General features: G+C 41.6%; 1 protein-coding gene across 2 annotated transcripts in view; it reads left to right on the top strand.

The window, feature by feature from the left end:
- The window catches only part of KCNH6 (potassium voltage-gated channel subfamily H member 6), a 1,032,645-nt gene that overhangs the window by 898,900 nt on the left and 112,689 nt on the right, over positions 1-21,056 (top strand). The window contains exons 7-8 of one of the 2 annotated variants that reach the window (XM_078645073.1): positions 18,059-18,258; positions 19,646-19,723. In XM_078645073.1, coding sequence (XP_078501199.1) covers positions 18,059-18,258; positions 19,646-19,723 — 278 coding nt within the window. The remainder of the gene's footprint in view (positions 1-18,058; positions 18,259-19,645; positions 19,724-21,056) is intronic. The other variant, XM_078645074.1, reaches the window with a different exon arrangement.

Here is a 21,056-nt window from a genome sequence, read left to right as displayed (position 1 = left end):
AAGATCTCTTTGATGTTCATGGGCCGAGTGTAGGCAAAAATTGGAGGTTCCTTGAACAGGTCCCCGAAGTCTGGTTCGGAGGATAGTATACGCCAATGTTTCAGAATGATGTTCTTAAAGGATTTGCTGGATGTGGAATACCTTGAAACTAGAGCCATTCTTTGGTTGTCAGTCTTCGTTTTGCTTTTTAGGGCTTCTGGACGAGAGATTGCGGATGCTCTATTTATTGCCTCGTTGATGATTTCCTCTGGGTATCCTCTGTTGAGGAACCTTGATGCCATGGTTTTTATTTGAGAACTTCTGGTGTTGGGATCAGATACTATGCGAGTAACTCTTAACATTTGGCTGAACGGTAGATGTCTTTTCAGGGAATTTTGATGGAAACTGCTGTATTGTAAGGCATTGTTCCGATCAGTGGGTTTACGGTAAAGGTCTGTCTCAATACCGTTTGGGGTGACTTTTATGAGTACATCCAAAAAGGCGATTTCTCGATCGTTGATGTTCCATGTGAATTCAATTCGGTCATCTTTTGTGTTCAAATCTGTGAGTGCAAGTTCTAAATTTTCTGGATTACAAATTAGGGGAAGTGTACACTTGGGCGGACGTTTACGCCCAACGTCGTAGGAATAAACCGTACAATCAAAACACTGATACCTCATCCTCCGGAAGTGATAATACCAACCGCCCACCGAGGAGAAATCCAGCAGGACCATCAACCTCCACTGACCCACTAGGTCAGAAATCAATACCATCAACATCTAACGTGGATCTCACCACCACTGTGCCTTTTTTAGAGGCAGGCCCAGACAGAACCGACGACCCAGACGGGGTAAAAGGGCAGGGAAAAGACAACGAAAGTACCCAACAATCTTCGAAGACCAAACCGAAAACCAGGAAGAATCGCTAGTGATCAATATCTCGGACACCAACCTTACTAAACACGAAATAAGGATCTTACAAAAGGGCATGACATTCACCCCCACGAGCAACACCAACCTACTTGAGTTAGAAGTCAGCACTTTTAAACTCACCAGGAAATTACGATTGAAACACTTCTTCGAGAAGGTTTTGGAACCTCCTAAGGAAAGCAAACCAGATCTTCTACTAGGCTTACGCCCTTCTAGTACTTACATGCCTACGAGCAGCCACAAGAGCATCGACACCTTCGAGACCCTGGTGAGACAAGACATTTCCAAAATCAACTTTAGGAAGAAAACCCGCCGTAACATCACAAACAAAGATATGGATACCTTAAGGAACATTGCCAATAACGCTGCAATCAAATGCCTGAAGGCTGACAAAGGAGGCGCCTTAGTCATCCTAAACACCCACTTATACAACCAGAGAACAACTGAACACGTCATGGATACCAGCACTTACATGCCACTTGGGGGGGACCCCACCAATGAATATAAAACCGACTTATTCAAAATCATTGAAAAAGCAGCAGAGGATGACATAATTGATGAAAGAACAAAAAGGTACCTGATAGTGGAACACCCTAGGAGTCCTACCATTACCATGCTACCTAAAATACACAAGAACCTCACGGACCCTCCTTTCCGTCCAATTGTCTCCACCAGAGGATCCATACATGAACCGATCGGTAAGTTTATCGATCGATACCTGCAACCAATGGTTTTGAGTTTGGAAAGTTACATAAAAGACACTACTGATTTCCTCAACAAGCTCTCATTAATACACATCAATGAGGATGAAAAAGTGATACTATGCACAGCTGATGTCAAGAGCCTATACACTTCCATTCCCCATGATGGTGGGATTGATGCAGTAGAACAAGCTCTACTTTAATCTGACATCACCGATCCCTTGAAAACGTTCATTTTGGAACTTATGATTTTCACCCTATATCACAGCTATTTTTCATTTAATCAGCAATGGTACCTACAAATGTCCGGAATGGCCATGGGCAATTGCGCAGCCCCAACGTACGCAAATATCTACATGGGCAACTTCGAACTTAACCACATTCACATGAACAAAAATTGGACCGACAACTTGAAATTATATGTGCGTTACATAGATGACTTATTCTTCATCTGGAAGGATTCTCGCGAAAATTTAGAACTTGCACTCACAGATTTGAACACAAAAGATGACCAAATTGAATTCACATGGAACATCAACGATCGAGAAATCGCCTTTTTGGATGTACTCATAAAAGTCACCCCAAACGGTATTGAGACAGACCTTTACCGTAAACCCACTGATCGGAACAATGCCTTACAATACAGCAGTTTCCATCAAAATTCCCTGAAAAGACATCTACCGTTCAGCCAAATGTTAAGAGTTACTCGCATAGTATCTGATCCCAACACCAGAAGTTCTCAAATAAAAACCATGGCATCAAGGTTCCTCAACAGAGGATACCCAGAGGAAATCATCAACGAGGCAATAAATAGAGCATCCGCAATCTCTCGTCCAGAAGCCCTAAAAAGCAAAACGAAGACTGACAACCAAAGAATGGCTCTAGTTTCAAGGTATTACACATCCAGCAAATCCTTTAAGAACATCATTCTGAAACATTGGCGTATAATATCCTCCGAACCAGACTTCGGGGACCTGTTCAAGGAACCTCCAATTTTTGCCTACACTCGGCCCATGAACATCAAAGAGATCTTGTCAAAAACCACTACCGCACCTACGAAACACACGGGCACACGCCCCTGTCACCACTGCAACAACTGCAATAATATCATCAGAGGCAATAACATCAATCACCCGATGAGAGGTTTTAACTTCAAATTGAATGTAGACGCCACATGCGACTCTGCAAATCTCATCTACCTACTCAAATGTCCGTGCGGAAAAATCTACGTTGGAAAAACCAGCAGGAAAATAAAAATTCGCTTGAATGAACATAAGTCGAATATTCGCACCAAAAATGCCAAATCTAGTGTGGCTACCCACTTCAATGAAGCCAACCACAATGTGGCTCAACTGAAATATTTGGTCCTCGAAATTGTCCCGAAAATAGAGGGAAGAGACACTAATAAGATTCTCCTACAACGGGAGACATCATGGATCTATAGACTTCAATCCTTGAAGCCTTTTGGTCTTAATGACCGGACTGAATTAAGCTGTTACCTATAGTACCATGCGGGTGCATGGTTGATACTCTGTATCCTAGTTCTGTTTGTTATATCCACACTGTGAAATGCACTGAATTACCCATTTGTTTCCACTACACTCCAACATGGCCGCTCCATTTTCCGTCCCCCACAGTCCCTTGTCAATTTCCACCACCCCCTCTACCTTCCCCCAGAACTCCGCATTCACTCCGCGAAGTTCCGGGATTATGGCCACAGACACCGCCGACACGCCACACGCGTTTCCAGTCATCCTTAGTAAGTTTCGCTGTTATACCCCCGTCACTTTTAGAGACCCCCTTTTTTGATTTCCACCTCTAACGGTCCCTTACCGTTATGTCTCCACAGTGCCACCGAGAGCGTCTCACTGAAGACTGTTATGTAAGTCTCGCCTGACACGAGCATTGATTTAATTCACTTTAATCTTTTCACCCCCCACTCCTATTCCCTTCCCTTTCACTGTTAGAACGTATTCACTCTACATCCCTTCCCACACACGGTATCACCCCCGTTTATTAAACCAACCCCCGATATTGTTTTGTGATTGTTTAAACCAGGTAACTCATACACTCCTTCATGTATGCACGCGGTTGAATTTCTTATGCACCATTGGTAATTCGATTGATTAATGTTAGACCTACGTCATGAACCATTGATTTAAGTTGCATTTTGTGTTCCTCTTTGCAGCGCTCCTTGAGAAAGGACTCCTCGAGTCCGAAATGCATCGGAGCATTTTTTGATTTACCTGGACCATATCGATCTTAATGAACTGTTTGATACTACTCATGACAAATACGAAAATGAGATTTTCCAAATAAAACACAGCAAACTCGAGACTTTGAAACTTCTTTATTGAACTTTTCTGGAGTCAGTTACGTCTCGTACTGAACCATACAAGTGTGCCCAACCAACAGGGATGCGCCTACGCTCCAAAATTATAACATAACATAACATAACACAGAACATAGGCGCTGGGACGATGAGAACATTTCAAATTCAGATACGTGCCTTCACCAATAGATATACAGAAACCTCAGAGAAGATTCCCTAGACTCTCCTACTGCTTCCCACCATTTGGAGAATGCCCTACTGAAGGACACACCATTTCACCTGTCCTCGACCTTACTCGCCCTGATTTTTTGAAGTACAATGTGCTGAAAAAAGGACTGTAACCTCAAAACACTGTGATCAGTGAGATCCAAGAAGCACAAACACTCTGCAAATCACCTGCTTTGTGGCTGCCTGGATGTATCCTTGAAACATGCCTATTGGATACACAGCTAAAGTGTTTGACAGTGCGGTGGCACACATATCATGTCACCTTCCTCCAACTAGACTAACACAGGCAATTGAACCCAGGTACTTATGAGGAAGAACAAGAGCAAACATAAAACATCCTTCCAGGTGCCTCATGTGCATACAGGGGCTCATTACGATGTTGGGCGGAAAGCCTTTGCCCGATACCAACTCAGATTTGGGACCGACCAAATTGCGGTCGTCAGTTCCGACCACCAGATTACGCTGCAACTAAACACTGTTTGGTCGGATTCCCATTGTTTCCTATGGGAGCTCCTGTTATGCCCAAGAACCGGCCATCACACAGGCTCCTATGGAGAAATGGGGTGTATGTGTAAAACCCTGCACCCTGTTGCCGCCACCCCATGGTGCCTGCCACACAGTGCGGGGTTTTACAGGGGGGTACCTCGGCCACCAACTGTAGGCCGCAGGGGTTAGGGGGCCCTTCCAGGTGCCCCCAAAGTCACTTTCTGACGGACTTTCCATGCCAGAAAGTCCGGCTTGGAAAGACTGTTGGAATCCGTTATTGTAATCCCGACGGCAGAAATGCCATCCATGGGGGGTTACGGTGTGGTTAGGACCGACAGAAATACTCTACGAGTGGATCAGAACAGAGTTGGAATGACCAGGCAGATTACATTCCAACAGCGAACATCGTAATAGGACGGTCAGAATGTAAACCGAGCGAGTCGATCGGGAAGGCTCCGACGCAGCCGGGAAGATTCCAACTGTTGGGAGGAGGCTTTCCGCCTGACATCATAATGAGCCCCACAATGTCCATTGATCAACGATGTCCAAGACAATAGGGTCATCACCAATTTACATGGCTGATAGACTAGCAACAATTCCTTCCTCTAACAGTGTAGGGCACTTGAAAAGTGATGGAGGATAAAACTGACCCAGTGTCAATTGATGCTGGTCTTCTAAGAGCCAGTCACAGGAAAATGGCCAAAACAGTGACCTTAGTGGAAACCAGAATGTTGATCATGGAACCTAATATGTGGGGTCTGAAGAAACCATGAGAAACTCTACTGAAGAGGACCCAATACCTGGAGTACCAGCCAAAAGAAGCGGAAAACATAGTGAGGAGAAGCAACCTAAGTAAGCATAGTCTGTCTACAAGAACGTAGGGAACACCCAAACATGCAATCACTGTTGGAGCAAAGACTGATGGGTGAGGTGGCTGCAGCGGGTCTCTCAAAATTCTTTGCAGTGGAAAAAGCCCATAGGGCCCAGGACCCTCTGCAGGGTGCTCTCCCCAGGCACATTATTGCTAAGCTATTGTGACAGGTATGCCATCCTTTGACAAGCTGGACTGAATGGGCCTCTTCAGATTAAGGGGACAAAGTGTCCTTCACAGACTACACAGCAGTAGTCCAGCAGCAAGGAAGAGCCTATCTGGAGGGGAAGAGCAAGCTGCGCAACCTTCAACTTGATTATATGCTAATGTTTCCTGAGAAGCATAGGGTTCTCAAAGATGGCAAATCACAGTTCTTCACAGACCTGGCGGAAGTGTGGGGTATGATTGAAGTCATGGGCTTCATAGAGGGAGAATCAGGTTGGCCAGAGCAGGCAGCCAAGATCCCTGACTAAACCCCAGAAGAAATAGTGACAGAGGAGTGTGGAGACCTGCCCAGGAGCCGAGATTGGTAGCCTCAGCAGCGGCAGTGGTGAAACTGAGCACGAGTGCTGATGGAACACTGCAGATAAGCTACACAAATGATGGACACTCGACCACAAGAGAAGACACTCACAACACAGAATCCCCCATCCAGATAGAGTGGTCACAGGTATAGCTTCAGACACTGTCTTGTAGTGTATGATGATGACACTGCACCTGTACCACTCAAGGTAAGTGTTTGGGGGATGCAGATTGCAATGTCACACTACATATGACTCGCACTTCTACAAAGGGAGCTGTGGAGAGATCATCATTTTCATCTGTTTTTTTAAATATATATTTATTTTATTGTATTTGTGTTTTTGTTTTGTTTTGTTGGAAGAGGAAATGCAGTGATCTATGAAAATGCAACATCACAAGGTTTGTTGGAACGGTGTGCTTTGATTGGATTTAGCGGTTATGATATGTTTCAGAAACTGTAATCTAATAACTCTATTTTATTGACACTTCGCCACCTCTGAGGAGTGAGATCACCACAACTCCTCACAGCAGCAGAGGGCCAAATACTCCAAAAGAGCTGGGAAGGCCAACTGTAAGTCACAACATAGTTGGTATAAGCTAAAGTATCATGATACAGGGCACTCTAGCTAGGAATCCCATGAGCCTTATGTCTTTATATGCTCCACAAACAGCCCTCGCGCACTTTCTGACTTAAATATGGCAAATTAGGCGCCTTGATGCCCATTGGGCTTAGTTCGCGCGTTATAAATTTTCTTTCATTTCATTTCACGTACACCTACCATTACTGAGTGCACAGGGGTTTAATTGTGTTCTAGATTTGCACTGGAACAGATTGTTCCCTTCTCCATGGAACAGCAAGCATTAAAACGAAAAAAACCTTAATGATTGGATGAGCACCTGTGGGATGCGCGACTCAGGGTGAGACTCCAGGTAATAATCATGAGCTGGACCTCAAACACAGAATACTGACAAAGGCATTTTCTGATAGCTACCCACTATTCTATACATTTTCCTTGGACAGGATACGGAAAGCCATGCAGTGAAGCGTTTGCAGCACTGTTTCTTTGGGACCCAATTTATAGAACAAATTTACAGGACACACTCGAGCACTATTACTTTAAAAACTTTAATCTGTTACTGATTGTAGGGTGCTTTAGGAAGCATACAGGGTGGTAATGAGAGGGGTCGTATGAAAGCATCATACGAAATAAGGATGAAATTCAACAGAGCGAAGGGGAAGTAAAGCCCACCCTATGCAACCTTGAGAACCTAACGGTACAGGACACCATCTGTAGAGCAGACCTGGGGGCCTATTAGGATGACGGCCTACCGGGGATTGGGACCGCCCGCCATAAGGGCGGGGGTCCCGTGGGGCGTATTAGGATGTGCCCGCCACAGTGGCGGGCACATCCTGCATTCTTAGCATTGTGACGGGCGGTGCTCTCAGCACAATGCTAAAAATGCATTAATGCATTTGCATAGACAAAAGGGCAGGCACCGCGCGGTGCCCGCCGCTTTGTCTATGCAAATGGTACCCCCCCTGTGCACCCCCCACCTCTCCTTCACTCTGGGTGCCCGCAGGGGGCCCCCAGAGTGAAGACCGCATGCCTTTCTGTGGAAAGGCATCTAAAGCAGCCCATCATAATATGGCTGGCGGTGTCTATTAGACACCGCAACCATATTAAACCTTTTCTGCCCCGGTTGCAAGGCGACCAAGGCGGAAAAATGGTGGATGGTCTTTCCCCCCCCCGCCATCCTAATATGGCAGGGGGAATTTAGGTGCAGATGGCGGGCGGATTGCCCCAGCCAGGCTGGCGGTGGCTACCTCCAGCCTGGCGGGGGCAATACGCCCGCCATCCTAATGGGCCCCCTGGTATTAAACAGGGAAAAGCATGTCCAAGTATTCGAAAGGCTATGCAGCATTGATTACTAAGAACACACATGCAAAATACAGTCAAAGGGTGACAGAATATAGCCCCTGTTGGCACAAATATGTAAATGTGCTGTATACAACATGGTAGGAGACCTTAAACTCAGAAGAGGACATTAATCCAATTTTTAGCTACTTTTCCTCCATGTTGTACTCTGCCACCAAGGTGGAATGGGCCAATGAGGTGTAAACCTTTTTTTCAGAAGAAGGCCCAGTCCCTATTGTCAGACAACATTGTTAGATGCCCAACTCACAGTGGATGAAATTAGAAATGCCATCTAATCATTACACAGGGGTATAACACTTGGCACAGATGGACTATGTCAAAGGTCATATGATGAAGGTCTGGTGTTGAAATCAGTTAGTAGGGTACAGCTCATACCTCTTACCATTTGATATATATTGTGAAAACTGTATAGTATAAATGTTTATGTATATTTGTAATATAATTGTTTGTCCTTGGTGTTAAATGTAAATTTTGTACATAACAAATACCCGTTTGTGTATGACAAAGCAAGTCCTCAGACTACCATAATAATTCACACAAGTGAAGCAACTTGTACATTGAAAAAAATAATTACAATACCCACTGATCAAATACGGTAGGGTGTAAAACAAATCTGCCCAAAATAAAAAAAGTGGCAGAATCAAAAAGTGACTGGGTACCCATTTTTTCTTCATAGAGTATTGTGTCCCACCCAGGGCTTAACAGGACACGACCCCCTTTTCGTTTTACGATTCTGGAGAAAGCATCCATTATCAGTTATAGGCAGAACAGTACTAACAAAAATGGCCACACTTCATAATCTGCTCTACTGTTTCAGAAATGTTCTTCAGATACTCCCCAGAAAGTTTACAGAAGTGTGGACATCCTGCTCTGTAGCATAATATAGCAAAGCAAGTTCCCCGGTCCAAACTACAAATAGTCATAGCAGAAGGCGGATTATGGGGTCCCTGACCTGGAGAACTACTACCTCCCAGCCCATCTTCAACAGATGGTTAGGTTTCTAGCAACGTCCAACACCCCAGAGTTTGTCTAAATCGCTAGAGCCCTAGAAGCACTACCTATTTCACAGTAATGGGGCACCGCACCACCTGTGAAGATCTGGCTCCCCAAGATAGTCAAAAAATGTTGGATCTGATATCTTAATAAGATAGGACTGACCATAAGGTATGCTCCCGACTTGCCACTGTGTTCAGTGACCAGGTTCAGAGCGATCATCGAAGCAGCATTCTAAAGCAACTGGAATGTGCTGGGCATCCTGCTTGTAGGCCAACTGTATGATGTAGGAGGGCTTATGCCATGTGAGTTGTTCAAGCTAGCATACACTATACCAATAGGCCAATTTCTCCACTATAACTGACCTGCAAGTAAAATCTGTATGACTGTGGACTGCAGAAAGGGCACTGCAGACCATAATACACAGTGGACAGTGCCACAAAGAACTCACATGGCTGTGGGTCATCAATGGAAATGCATCCTCACCATGGGAACAGCGTAGAGAAAGACTTATAGATACCTTCAATGGATGTGGAATGTGCCAAATCAACGGCCCAGAAAAACTTGCCTCATAAACACCCACTTCAGTTTCCTCCACCAGACTTACCTGACAGAAGCAGTAACACTACCAGGTCTGTGTGTTGCACATACTATAGTACCATGATATAATTTGCATCATTTCAAGTGCCTCAATTCTGATATATAGATCCTAAAAACCCTCTTTGAAACACATAATGGTTGCGTCACATGCCCTTCTCAGTAGTTTATTTACAGTACCCCATGTTGCAGCAGGACATCTCAATAAAAACTCTACAGGAAGCCTCGAAATACATTCTCACAGGGTACATATTTCTGTTCTAACTATGACATGCCCTAATGACTCGCTCATAGTACTGATTACAGTATTAGGAGTGGCAGTCTGCCTAATAACTGTCCTTTACTTACTTTGGATAGTGAAGAAGTAAAAGGTGACACACAACTTCTCATGCAAGCAGGTGTGGAAATAGTTTCCACTAGTGATCCCTAACTGGGAAAAAGTGGGGCCAATATTTTTCATAAAAACCACACACCTGTAAATATGTACTCAACCCTGGTGCCCAGTAACATACCTACAGGATGAGTAGTCATTAGCGGTGATTGACTGAGCATTTCCCACTTACCAAATGAGAGCATGGGTCCAGCAACTTTTCTCCTCTTTTGCACCTCAGAACCTAGGTAAGATGGTTTCAGAGAACCTACTGCCCAGAGGCATAATGAAGACTAGTTCCTGGCTGAGTGGCACTTCGGTCCAAACGAGGGTTCCATTCTTGTCAAGCAGGGAGCCCTAGATTAACAGAGTTATCCCCTCTTTCAGGGATGATGTCAGGTTCCTTCCACACATCCATTCTCCTCAGTGATGAGCTGTCAATCCAAGACTCACTCTAAACTCCTCGAATGTTCCCTTTATCACATTTTTATAAACGTGGACAACCAATCACATAAGAGCAAATACAATAGGCACATATGAACCCAAGAAGGAGCAAACAAGAAATTGAACCTAGTTCTGTAGTTCAAACCTGGCTCAGTGACATGACTCTTGACAGCTTTGAACGCCAGCTTTTACAGAATGCTTAATCACTTGGATTCACCTTGTGCATCAACCTCGCCCTCAAGAAACACACCGCCAAAAAACAAAGACAGCCTGGTACCGGAACACTTCTACAGAAAGTGAAAGGACTTCAGAACTGCTCTTCAAGCATTAGTATTCTTGCATCTGGAAAGTGGCAATGTCCTGGTCCATGGCCTCCCAGACTCCATACTCTCACGCCGCAAGGCCACCCTCTATGCTGCAGCATATCTCATCCAGGGTTAGAAGTCTCACTTTGCAATCATAGATTCGCCCCCTACAAACATGCAGTCCACGAAGGCCACCAAGGATATCCATAATGCCCAACAGGATCCCTCTAGGAGTTAAGTCATGGGGTCGCCCCAGCACCTCTGAGAGTTCTTGTTGTATCTTCTACCAGTAAAGCGTCAATATAGGGCAGACCCAGGCCATATGGTAAAAATCATCAGCGGGTGCGGAGCATCAAAAACAAGTGGCCTGGGGGATTTTGCCTGCATAGTGCAGTGTTATCAGGGTCAGATATGTCATGTGGAGCAAATTTAGTTACATCAAATGGAGATGCGTTGAAATAGTCAAAACACGTGGGGACATTTCTGGTATCTCTCCAATCCTCGTCATCCAGGTCGCCACCCACCCCTCCCAGCAGTGTATAAGCATGTCAATGCAGCTTAGATCATAATAAGAGAGTGGTAGATTTGAGAGATGACGCCTTTGCTGATATGCCCTGTTAATGGTCTCACCTCCAGGGGGTTGAATATTGGGATTTTGTTGTTTAGGGGCAGTTGGCAACAAGGGCACGATGGAGCTGCAGGTATTTATTGGAACTGTGTGAGGTGATATCGGTCTCTCAAGTCCTGAAATGCCTGTATATGGGACCCCCTCCATACATCCCCAAGAACCATGATGCCTATGGTGTCCCAATTGTGAATCCGCTCCAGGCCTGCTGTGTGGGGTAGCCACCTCCCATTCCATAGAGAGAATCTCAAACTCAGGAAGACCACTCAGTGATGTCCTAAAGGGTTTGGGGACATCGGTGCATGTTATAAGATGCCCAAGATATTGTCTAGGCCCAGTAGGTTGAGCTCACCTTGATAAGTTGGGCTATCCCTACCACCGCTAAACCAGTCATTGATAACAATAAGTTGTGAGGTCCGATAGTAACATTGGAGGTCAACCATCCCCAATCATCCGACATATGGGAACTCTTGGCCGTTGATAAATGCTGTGCACGAGCGACCACCGGACCATAGGAACAAGCGGAGGATGGAGTTGAAAGCGTGGAACCACCAATTGGGGATCGGGAGCGGGAAAAGCTCGAAGACATAAGGGAAGCGAGGTAGGATCACCATCTTAAAAGGGGCTAGGCAGTCCATAATTTGGAGTGGGAGTTGCGTCCATTTCTGGATGTCCCGCCTCATATTGACCACCAGAGGCGTCAAGTTGAGGTGTCTCATAAGTTCCTGTAGCAAGGAGATGTGGACTCGTAGCAATTTGAAAGAGAGACCACCATCCCAAGACCACCCGCCGAATTAGGCATCGCAGCGCGAGGAGCCGTGCGAGGGATTCAGTTTCGAGGGCAAACAATAGAAGGGAACGAGGACAACCCTGTCAAGTGCCTCTGCGGATTGGGAACAGAGTGGAAATCGCTTCTTGACTCTGACCTGCAAGAAGTATTGACAGTAAACATGTTGATGTAATTTTTTACAATAACATGAAGCCACACGCACTGCAATCTCTGTAATTCAGTTTTGGCGTATGCTAATAATGCACTGGTCAAATTGTGATTTCACATGTGCATATTGCTCTAATTACATGTGTCATTCTTGTGCACCTTACAATGAAAGCATATTGTGTATTTTTACTTTACTGATGTGATGACGGGCAGTGCACTAGAAACATGTAATTCTCCAGGGTAGATCATTCAATATTTTTTTTCCTAAGTTTATAAACAGGGTACAAACAGATCGTCAGTTTTCACTCGAGAATTCTATAGCTTACAGTGGTGTTTTCAAGTATTTTGTAAAATTTGTATTTGATATAAAGGTAACTGTAATCTACATAAGAATGTCGCACGCAACTCATCTACAGTTAGATATTTAATTACAATACAATACAATACAATATATCACCTTCAGACATACCATGGTATGTAGAACTATCCTGAAAATATAGATCAATTAAATAAACCTAAAGAGTTGACATTTCGATACTGCCATCAATTAACAATGCGGAGTATGATCTGGAGTGATATTTTCTCTTTACGGAAACAGTCGTACACCTCAGTTGAGGACGCTTCAACATACACCACTCAAATCACCTAATTAATTAATTAATGAATTTTAACATTTGGTTTTACTTATAGTCAATTAGTACATCCAACCAGACAGAGTGCCCTAGAATCAACCCTTTACAGAAACCTCGCCGTTTCCCTGAGAATATTTGATGCTACTAGGAATCATCAGAAAAAGAAAATTAAATTCGGACATAATTTTATGAAAATTAAATTGAGTCACAAAGAAGTCTCTTCAGAGAAAGTTGAATTGTTAGACAAAAGAGCAAGTGGGGTAGTTCATTGCATGGGCACGTAGGTAAATAACCTTGGAAATGGTGTAAATCATTGCTTAACGTTTGCCAGTGGGTGCCACCGGCACTTTTTCTTTTGTGGACTGGCCCTTATGCATCAGATATTTACTGAGCGGAGAGGGAAAAACACATGGATCCATCCGATAGGGAAGGAAGAGAAAGACAGCAAAACCATCACAAAGGGAGAAAGCAGGAACCAGGCCAGCATGGGTGAGATAGAGGGGCAGGGAGCATATGATAGTGAATTGAAGAAGCATAAGGTGGATTTAAGGTGACCAGTTTTGTAATCCAGCGTTTCGAGGTTTAGTTGCCCCGGTCACTGGTACTCTTTCTTTTACGAATTAAACATTGGTGTAAATTAAGTGAATTAAAGCACCGGGTGCTTATTCGCAGGAAGGACCCATCCCTACTTCTCACCTGCAATGGAAATGAGGCGCACTTTAAAAAGGAATAAAAATACAAATCCCATATGGGTCATCACATAGTCCATCGATGGCAGATTCACTGAAAGAATATCGACCTCAAAAATATTGATGGAAAAAATATCGAGGTAAAAATATAGGATACAAAAATATCGACTTCCCATACTTAAAAAGGTAAGTACAAAAATGTTGAGGAAAAGATAATTATTGTTTACAAAAATATAGTTGTATTAAATATCGATTTTTAGATAAATATGATTTAAAATATGAAAATAAACATATATCAAATACTAACATTAATTCATCAAAATAAAATATATTTAAATGTATATTTTAATGGATATAACAAATAAACTTACTTTTAAAATGTAAATGCACAAATATATATATATATATATTTAATTAAAAAACTTAATTATATATTATCAAAAATATATGTGTCCATATTTAAATATACCAAAAACATAAAATATTAAAAAAGGAAACCAATTTAATTTAAAATAAAAAGTAAACAACACGTTTTACAATTAATTACAAATAATTGAAAAACAAAACATTTTGAAATGTTTAAATATTATTATAATAAATCAAACACATAAGTATATAAATTACAATATAAAATAAATTATTAAAGATTAAAATAAATACATATACATTTTCCACTACATTAAAAAAAATGCATTCTTAATAAATATAAAAATAAGTACTCCCTCCTAACACAAAACGACAGTAACAAAACTATTTACATCACTCAAAAATAAGATTTACTATTCTAACTGCAAAAAATATAAAATCAATTAAAATATAGCATTGGAAAATACTACAATTTACTATTCCCAGTACAATTAACACAACAATAAAGATCACAATTAACAAAAATAAATTATATTCCAACTCCAGCCAGTGCAACAGTAGGGAAAGTGGTGGATTGCGGAAGGGTAAAATTTAATATTCCCACTCCAGTCCGTGCAACATTAAAAACAAATATATGTTGAATAAAAAAATACAAATATATTTAATATTAACAATGTACATTTCATTTACTTTCCACCCCATACCTTTACAAAACCCACAACCCACATTTAAATTCAAAATAAGTTTACTTGCACGATTAACATAATTATTTCTCAATTAAACAAATATTTTTTATGAAACACTAATTATAAATTCATTAAAATGAATTAGCTTCCCACCCTTTACCCCTATAAACCCCACAACCCCACCCTAAATTAAACAAAAAAACGAATATTAACACCATTAAATTAATTCATTTATAATTAAACAATTATTAGTATTTAACAAGTAATTAGCAAATAAAATGAAATAATTTACACCCCACCCTTAATCCCTATAAACCCCATAACCCAAACCTAAAAAACATTTAATTAAATAATTAACATAATTAATTATCAATAATTAATATTAATTGACAATTAATTATTATTAATTAAAATATAAATTACTTCCCACCCTTTACCCCTATAAACCCCACAATCCACACCTAAAAAAAATATTACACAATTAACATAATTATCAATTAATTATTATGAATTAACAACTAATAATTAATAAATTCAAAATCAATAACTTCCCACCCTTTACCCCTATAACCTCACAACCCACACCAAAACATTACTCAATTACCATAATTAGTTATCAAGTAATGAATTAATATTAATTTACAACTATTTATTAATTAATTAAAAATAAATAACTTTTCACCCGTTACCCCTATAAATGCCACAACCCGCAAAAAACATTTACAGAAAAAAATTATAACACAATTAACAAAATTAAATACTAATTAAATGATATTAATTAAAAAAGAATCATTAATTTATTATAGTTAAATTACTTCTGACCCTATGCCCCTATAAACTCACGACCAACTACAGAAGTAAAAAACACAACATTTAATTAAATTAAATTTTATAACTACTAATAATTTAACTAATATAGTAAAAAACATAAACAATAATTAAACAAAAAAATGTCAGTTACATTTAAAATACATTCAAAAGAAGCACAATAATTTAAAAACTATATTTTTACAAACGATATTAATGACATCTACATTTTAATAATCGATATTACTTACCTTAAACTCGATATTCTTGAAAACTATATTCTTGCACTCGATATTTCCATTCTACAATATTTTTCACTCTATAGTATGGTCACTCGAAATTTTTAACTTGATATTCTGTCTCGTCACCCGCTGGCGAGAAAAGGGTCATCTCGACTAAGGTGCCTCGCCCTACATTCTACTGTGGAGAAAGCATAAAAGTTACAAAGGAAAGGTATTCTGGACATATTTTTAAACTTGAAATAACAAAACAGGGATGCCTATTGATTTCCTGTAGCATTTTTATGGGTGAAAACAAGCATCTCAGTAAGTTCTAAAAGTATTCCTTAAGGCGAGCTGTTTATAGCATCTTCATGTGATTGACTTAAAATAATCGGAAATACATATTCTTACGGTAAGATTATGATGTTGATGTGCATTTGTGTACACAATACAGGAGTGTCTTTCAATTAGGGGAAAGAGGTATCCTTTTCAGAATTAGAAATTATATTTATTTTCTAGCTTCTTTCAAATGGAACAGGGTGATTTTCTGTCTTTGTGAGCACTACATGTTATCATAGGTATTAAAAGTACTATTTAAAATTATATTTGATTTATCTACAATTTCTTTCCACTAATCTATTCTTTTTATTTAGGGAACCATTCCCTCTCCTGCTAAACCTGCATAACTAGCTCAGTTCTGAGAATACAATGATCCTGACCTCTGCCTAATATAAACCTACAATTTGAATAATGCCATTACTCCTTTTCCTCTGAGCTTGTTCTATTCCATGGTCAAAACTCTTCCAATTGTCTGCTTATTGAGAAGCCTGCCTTGGTTGAATCTCCTATAATGACATACTGTGTCATCCTAGGCAAACAAGTACAGGTACATTTCGAATACACTTTTTTTGCCCATAGCTCTTTTGGAACGTTGGGGGTACCTACTCTAAATACATATAGCCTACACTCTCCTTTTATGCTTTTAACCAAAACACACAGCATGCAAATTATTATCAATTAATAATTTGAAAAAAAGTGAAAATGATTAAAAGTAATATACAAAAAAATGTAAATCAAAATAAATAAAAAGTTCTAAAAAAGTAAAAACAAAGGATTAGGATTTAAGGTTACATAAATGTTTGAGTTAAGGATAGGGATTTGACAAGAAAAAGGTCTCATGCAAGGGTTAGAATAATGGGCAGTCTTTTTTGTGAGGGTGAGTGTTTGGTATAGAATGTTAGTTAGGGATACACTGCGATATTCATATGGTGAGTGTGAGGGTAGAGGTTCAGGTTTGATTACGGATAGAGTAAGGGACTGCCAATTTACATTTAGCATAAGTGTAAGGTTAGTAGAGTGAAAATTGGATTTATAGTTAGTTTTAGGGTTGAGACTAGGGTTGCGGTTGGGGTGCAAGTTAGGTGTTGATTTTGAAATTAGCTATTGTCAATGTAGCACTTAACAGCATTAGTATAGCAGGTAAGATTTACATTTAAAGTTGAAAACATATTCTTTGAGTCATTTAAATGGTTACAAAGTTTGGAACTTACTTCATTCCCACCTATTACATTTAGCGTTATAAGTAAATGTATTCAAAATATAATTTTAAAACCAAACGTTTTAAACTTGTAACTTTCCAAACGAAAGCCTTCACACTTATAACCTTGATTCATACTCATAGACTAAGGGGCCCATTAGCATGTCGGGCAGATCGCCACAGCCCGCATGGCGGTGGCGATCCGCTCGTCATTTCTCCCTGCCCGCATGCCGATTCCCCCGCCATATAACTATGGTGGGGGGACCCCGGCGGATGGAAAAACCGTTCACCGGTTTTCCGCCGGTAGGCAATGCGCCCTATTGCCTACCGGGCGGAAAAGCTGTTTTGGCAGGCACCGCACAGTGCCTGTCAAGTTGTGCGTTGAAAGGCACAACTTGCTTTTGTGGCATTGCGGCGGCCCGCCGCAATGTTAGAAATGCGGGATGCGCCCGCCAGTGTGGCGAGCGCATCCTAATTGTAGGTGCGGGACCGCCGCAAGCATTGCGGGCGGTCCCGTTTCCCGGGGGTAAGGCGGGCAATAAAAGTCCCATAGTAATGACCCCCTAAGAGTTAGGAATACAGTTATTATTGGTGCCTCAAACACAGGCAACCAAACTAATACCCTGAGAGGGCTAAGGTAGATATGCACAATGCCCAAGAACGCTGTGCAATCTGGATACACATTTCTATTTAGCATGAGTTCCACCTATCACACTCTTGAAGTGCCAACCTGCCTCAACCGGACACGCTCCACCACAGTACATGTCTAATTTTGACAATGACTCCTAGCCTCAGTCCTAGCCTGCTATTTTCTCATACACTCTATCGGAACCACGTACAACTCTCCTTCTCACTTCCGTGCAGCACTTATGTATGCCAGCATATTTGGAAATGTGTCCGCCATCATCCAGCGGCTCTACTCAGGCACGGCCCGCTACCACACTCAGATGCTGCGGGTGAAGGAGTTCATCAGATTCCACCAGATCCCGAACCCTCTGCGCCAACGACTTGAGGAGTACTTCCAGCACGCGTGGTCATACACAAATGGCATCGACATGAACGCAGTGAGTACTACAGGGCCCTCTGCTGCCCACGTCTACCTGAATGTACCTGAATGTATGGATAGCGTAGCGATGCACCCAATACCATTCAAAGGAATGGGTGTCTTCCTCCTTCTAGGTGCACAGTCTGGTTCTTTCCATCCTATGTGAAATTAAGTTAACATTCCAGATTTCTCTATGGCTGACCATTTATGCTCACATTTATATTCCTCACAGACCAACTTACAACCTCATTTAGCTGCTTTTCCATCACTTCTAAATCAATCCAATTAACATTTCAGTATCCCCTCCTCATGCCTTACCGCTGCTGCATGTAACCATCCTCCTCTGACAGCCCCCCTGCTTGCATTCCACCTGACCACTTTTCTTCCCTCTCTGCCCTCTCTCTTACTTCTCAGGATGCGTACTCCTCTCTTCTTTTTCTCCCATTATTCTCCACATTCGATTTTGTTGTCCTCAGTATTTGCCTTGTGACACTCTCAGCCTCACGATACACCCCTGTTACCCCACAAAGATCAGTGTGTAAATGTATTTGCTACTGAGATATGTGTCTGTGTGTCACCTGCCAGCTTTGCAAGTCGTGGATTCAAATCATGATGAGGCGACTTCAACTGGCCAAGAGGAACTCCAGTTTGTAGCCTGTTATTTAGAGTTGTGAACTGTTCATATTATTGTTTCATCTTCTCTTTTATCCGATCCACCTCCCTTCATACAGTACTCACTCCTGTCCTCCACCCTCTCCATTTTCATCTCACCCTCAACCACTTGAAACTCTCTTCACTCACATCCCCCACTTCTCCCACAGGATCCTCTACTCCTTACCCAACAAGCCCAACTCTCGACTCATTACCAAGGCTCTTTCTCAACTCATGCACCTCAGAATCCACAAATCCCCTCACCCCACACACACACACTCACCTCAGCCACATTTTTCTATTTTTGGAGTTGAGCACAAGCTGCATTCAGTGCTTTCCTGATACCAGCTAGCCGCTGTGTGTGGTGCGACTTGCCACCGCAGGAAACACTGTTGTAGAGCAACTTTGAGTTTAATGAATGCACGCTACTGCGTGCAGGGTGGCCCATTCTTACTAAATGATATATAAAATAACACTGCAGGTAAATAAAATTGCAAGTAGGTTAAACAATGTTAGCACTTTAATATTTGTGATGTATGATAAAAAAAAAACTGCAGTTCCCCTTGAGCATGCTCATGGATCGGGCACACCTGCTTCTTTCTTTCCTTTATCATGCCATATTGCGGTGACCATGAAGCCGAGCCTGGGAGGCGTATCACTCACCAGGAATGGCTGGTCCTACCTGTATTGAGTATGCTGCATGCCAACGTCCCTTCGCTCAATAGCTATACATGTTGTGTTTCTGTTCGTTTTAGTTGTCAGTGGTGGAAATGAAGCAGAAGCAGCCAGAACTCAGTTCCAGGACTAAAACACCCAGCGGGAACGGAGTTCCGGTAGTAAACTCTGCTCAATGTTGTGTCTTGTTCCCTGTAAATGCTACATGGGGTGGGATTTCAGTTCAGGTGCTGTTCTGTCTCTGTTAACCTGATTGGCTGTCCCTTCCTCTCTCACTCAGCCATGTGTAAGACAATAATTTGGCATCAGGTGGTCACACGACTGCTGTGCTTGCACCACACTGCACATCAGCACACATTATAGTGGAAATTTAAATAAATTGTGTCTTTCACTTCATTGCATCAATGCATGCATTACTAATGCCATGCTGCCCACCTTCTGTCTTCAATTGAGTTGAAAATGACAACCTGTATATTTTGGTGATAGTATAGTTTTTTCAATCTTATATCTTCCTAACTAGTTTGTTCTAAATGACCACTTACTGAGCAGGAAAATCAGAAATGCTTTTGCATAATATTACTATTCACCATGTTTTTGTAGCAGGTAAACCCTTGTCTTGTAGCAATGCGGCTCCATTCTCATGGTGAATGTTTTCCATTTCCACCACTGTTTGTTTACTGTCTGTTTACCAAGAGAAACACTGCAGTTTCATTCTGAATAGATCACCTTTCTGGTAGGTCCTTAAAGAGCTACTTATAACTTTGTAGTACTTCGGTGTTCTTCCCAACCCTTGATGCTTCCAGCAGCCCAGGCTAGTTGGAGTTAGCTAGTCGTATTCTCTTAAGCGATCTGTAGCCGTTAGCCGGCCTCCTAATGAGGGTTCCAAAGTACAACTTGACACAGGATGACTGGTCTTCACCCGTCAGCCTTTCAGCCATACCAACCTGTTGGAGAATCATCCCAATTCTGTAAGTAGATCAGTTGTTGCCCATAGATATTGTTGACAAGAAAGTAAAAACAATGGGAATGTATCATCATCATAAATGTATATACATAAGATTCCAGCAAACATCCCTAGCCAAATGTTCAATCAAAAACAAGGGTTTACATTACCCTAGGATAGTTGACCATCTACAAACCATGCACATCTATGGTTTGTCCATCACCATAGACATAGGGATGCTAAGAACCAAACTTGAACACTAAAGCAAACCATTTGGGCTGAAAACATGTAAAGTGATAAGTAATTTTAACCACCACTGATCATCTTTTCCCATAGTGTATGATCTGTTTCCAACTGACTTCAAGTCATGATTCAGTCCTGGTTTCTCAATTGTCCCCTTTTCTATATTCATTCCACCATCCCATTGTTCTTGTTTAATGTTTAGTCTTGGTTTTCTCAGATCAATGTTAAGATTGACATTTGTCAACCTATAAGAAACCTTTACTTTGCTTTTGTTATTCCAGCACTTACATTTCTCATCGTTCTAG

Source organism: Lissotriton helveticus, chromosome 5_1 (assembly GCF_964261635.1).
Source record: "Lissotriton helveticus chromosome 5_1, aLisHel1.1, whole genome shotgun sequence".
NCBI lineage: Eukaryota > Metazoa > Chordata > Amphibia > Caudata > Salamandridae > Lissotriton > Lissotriton helveticus.
The sequence above is the reverse complement of the archived record's forward strand: the minus strand, read 5'-3'. Positions and strand labels throughout refer to the sequence as shown.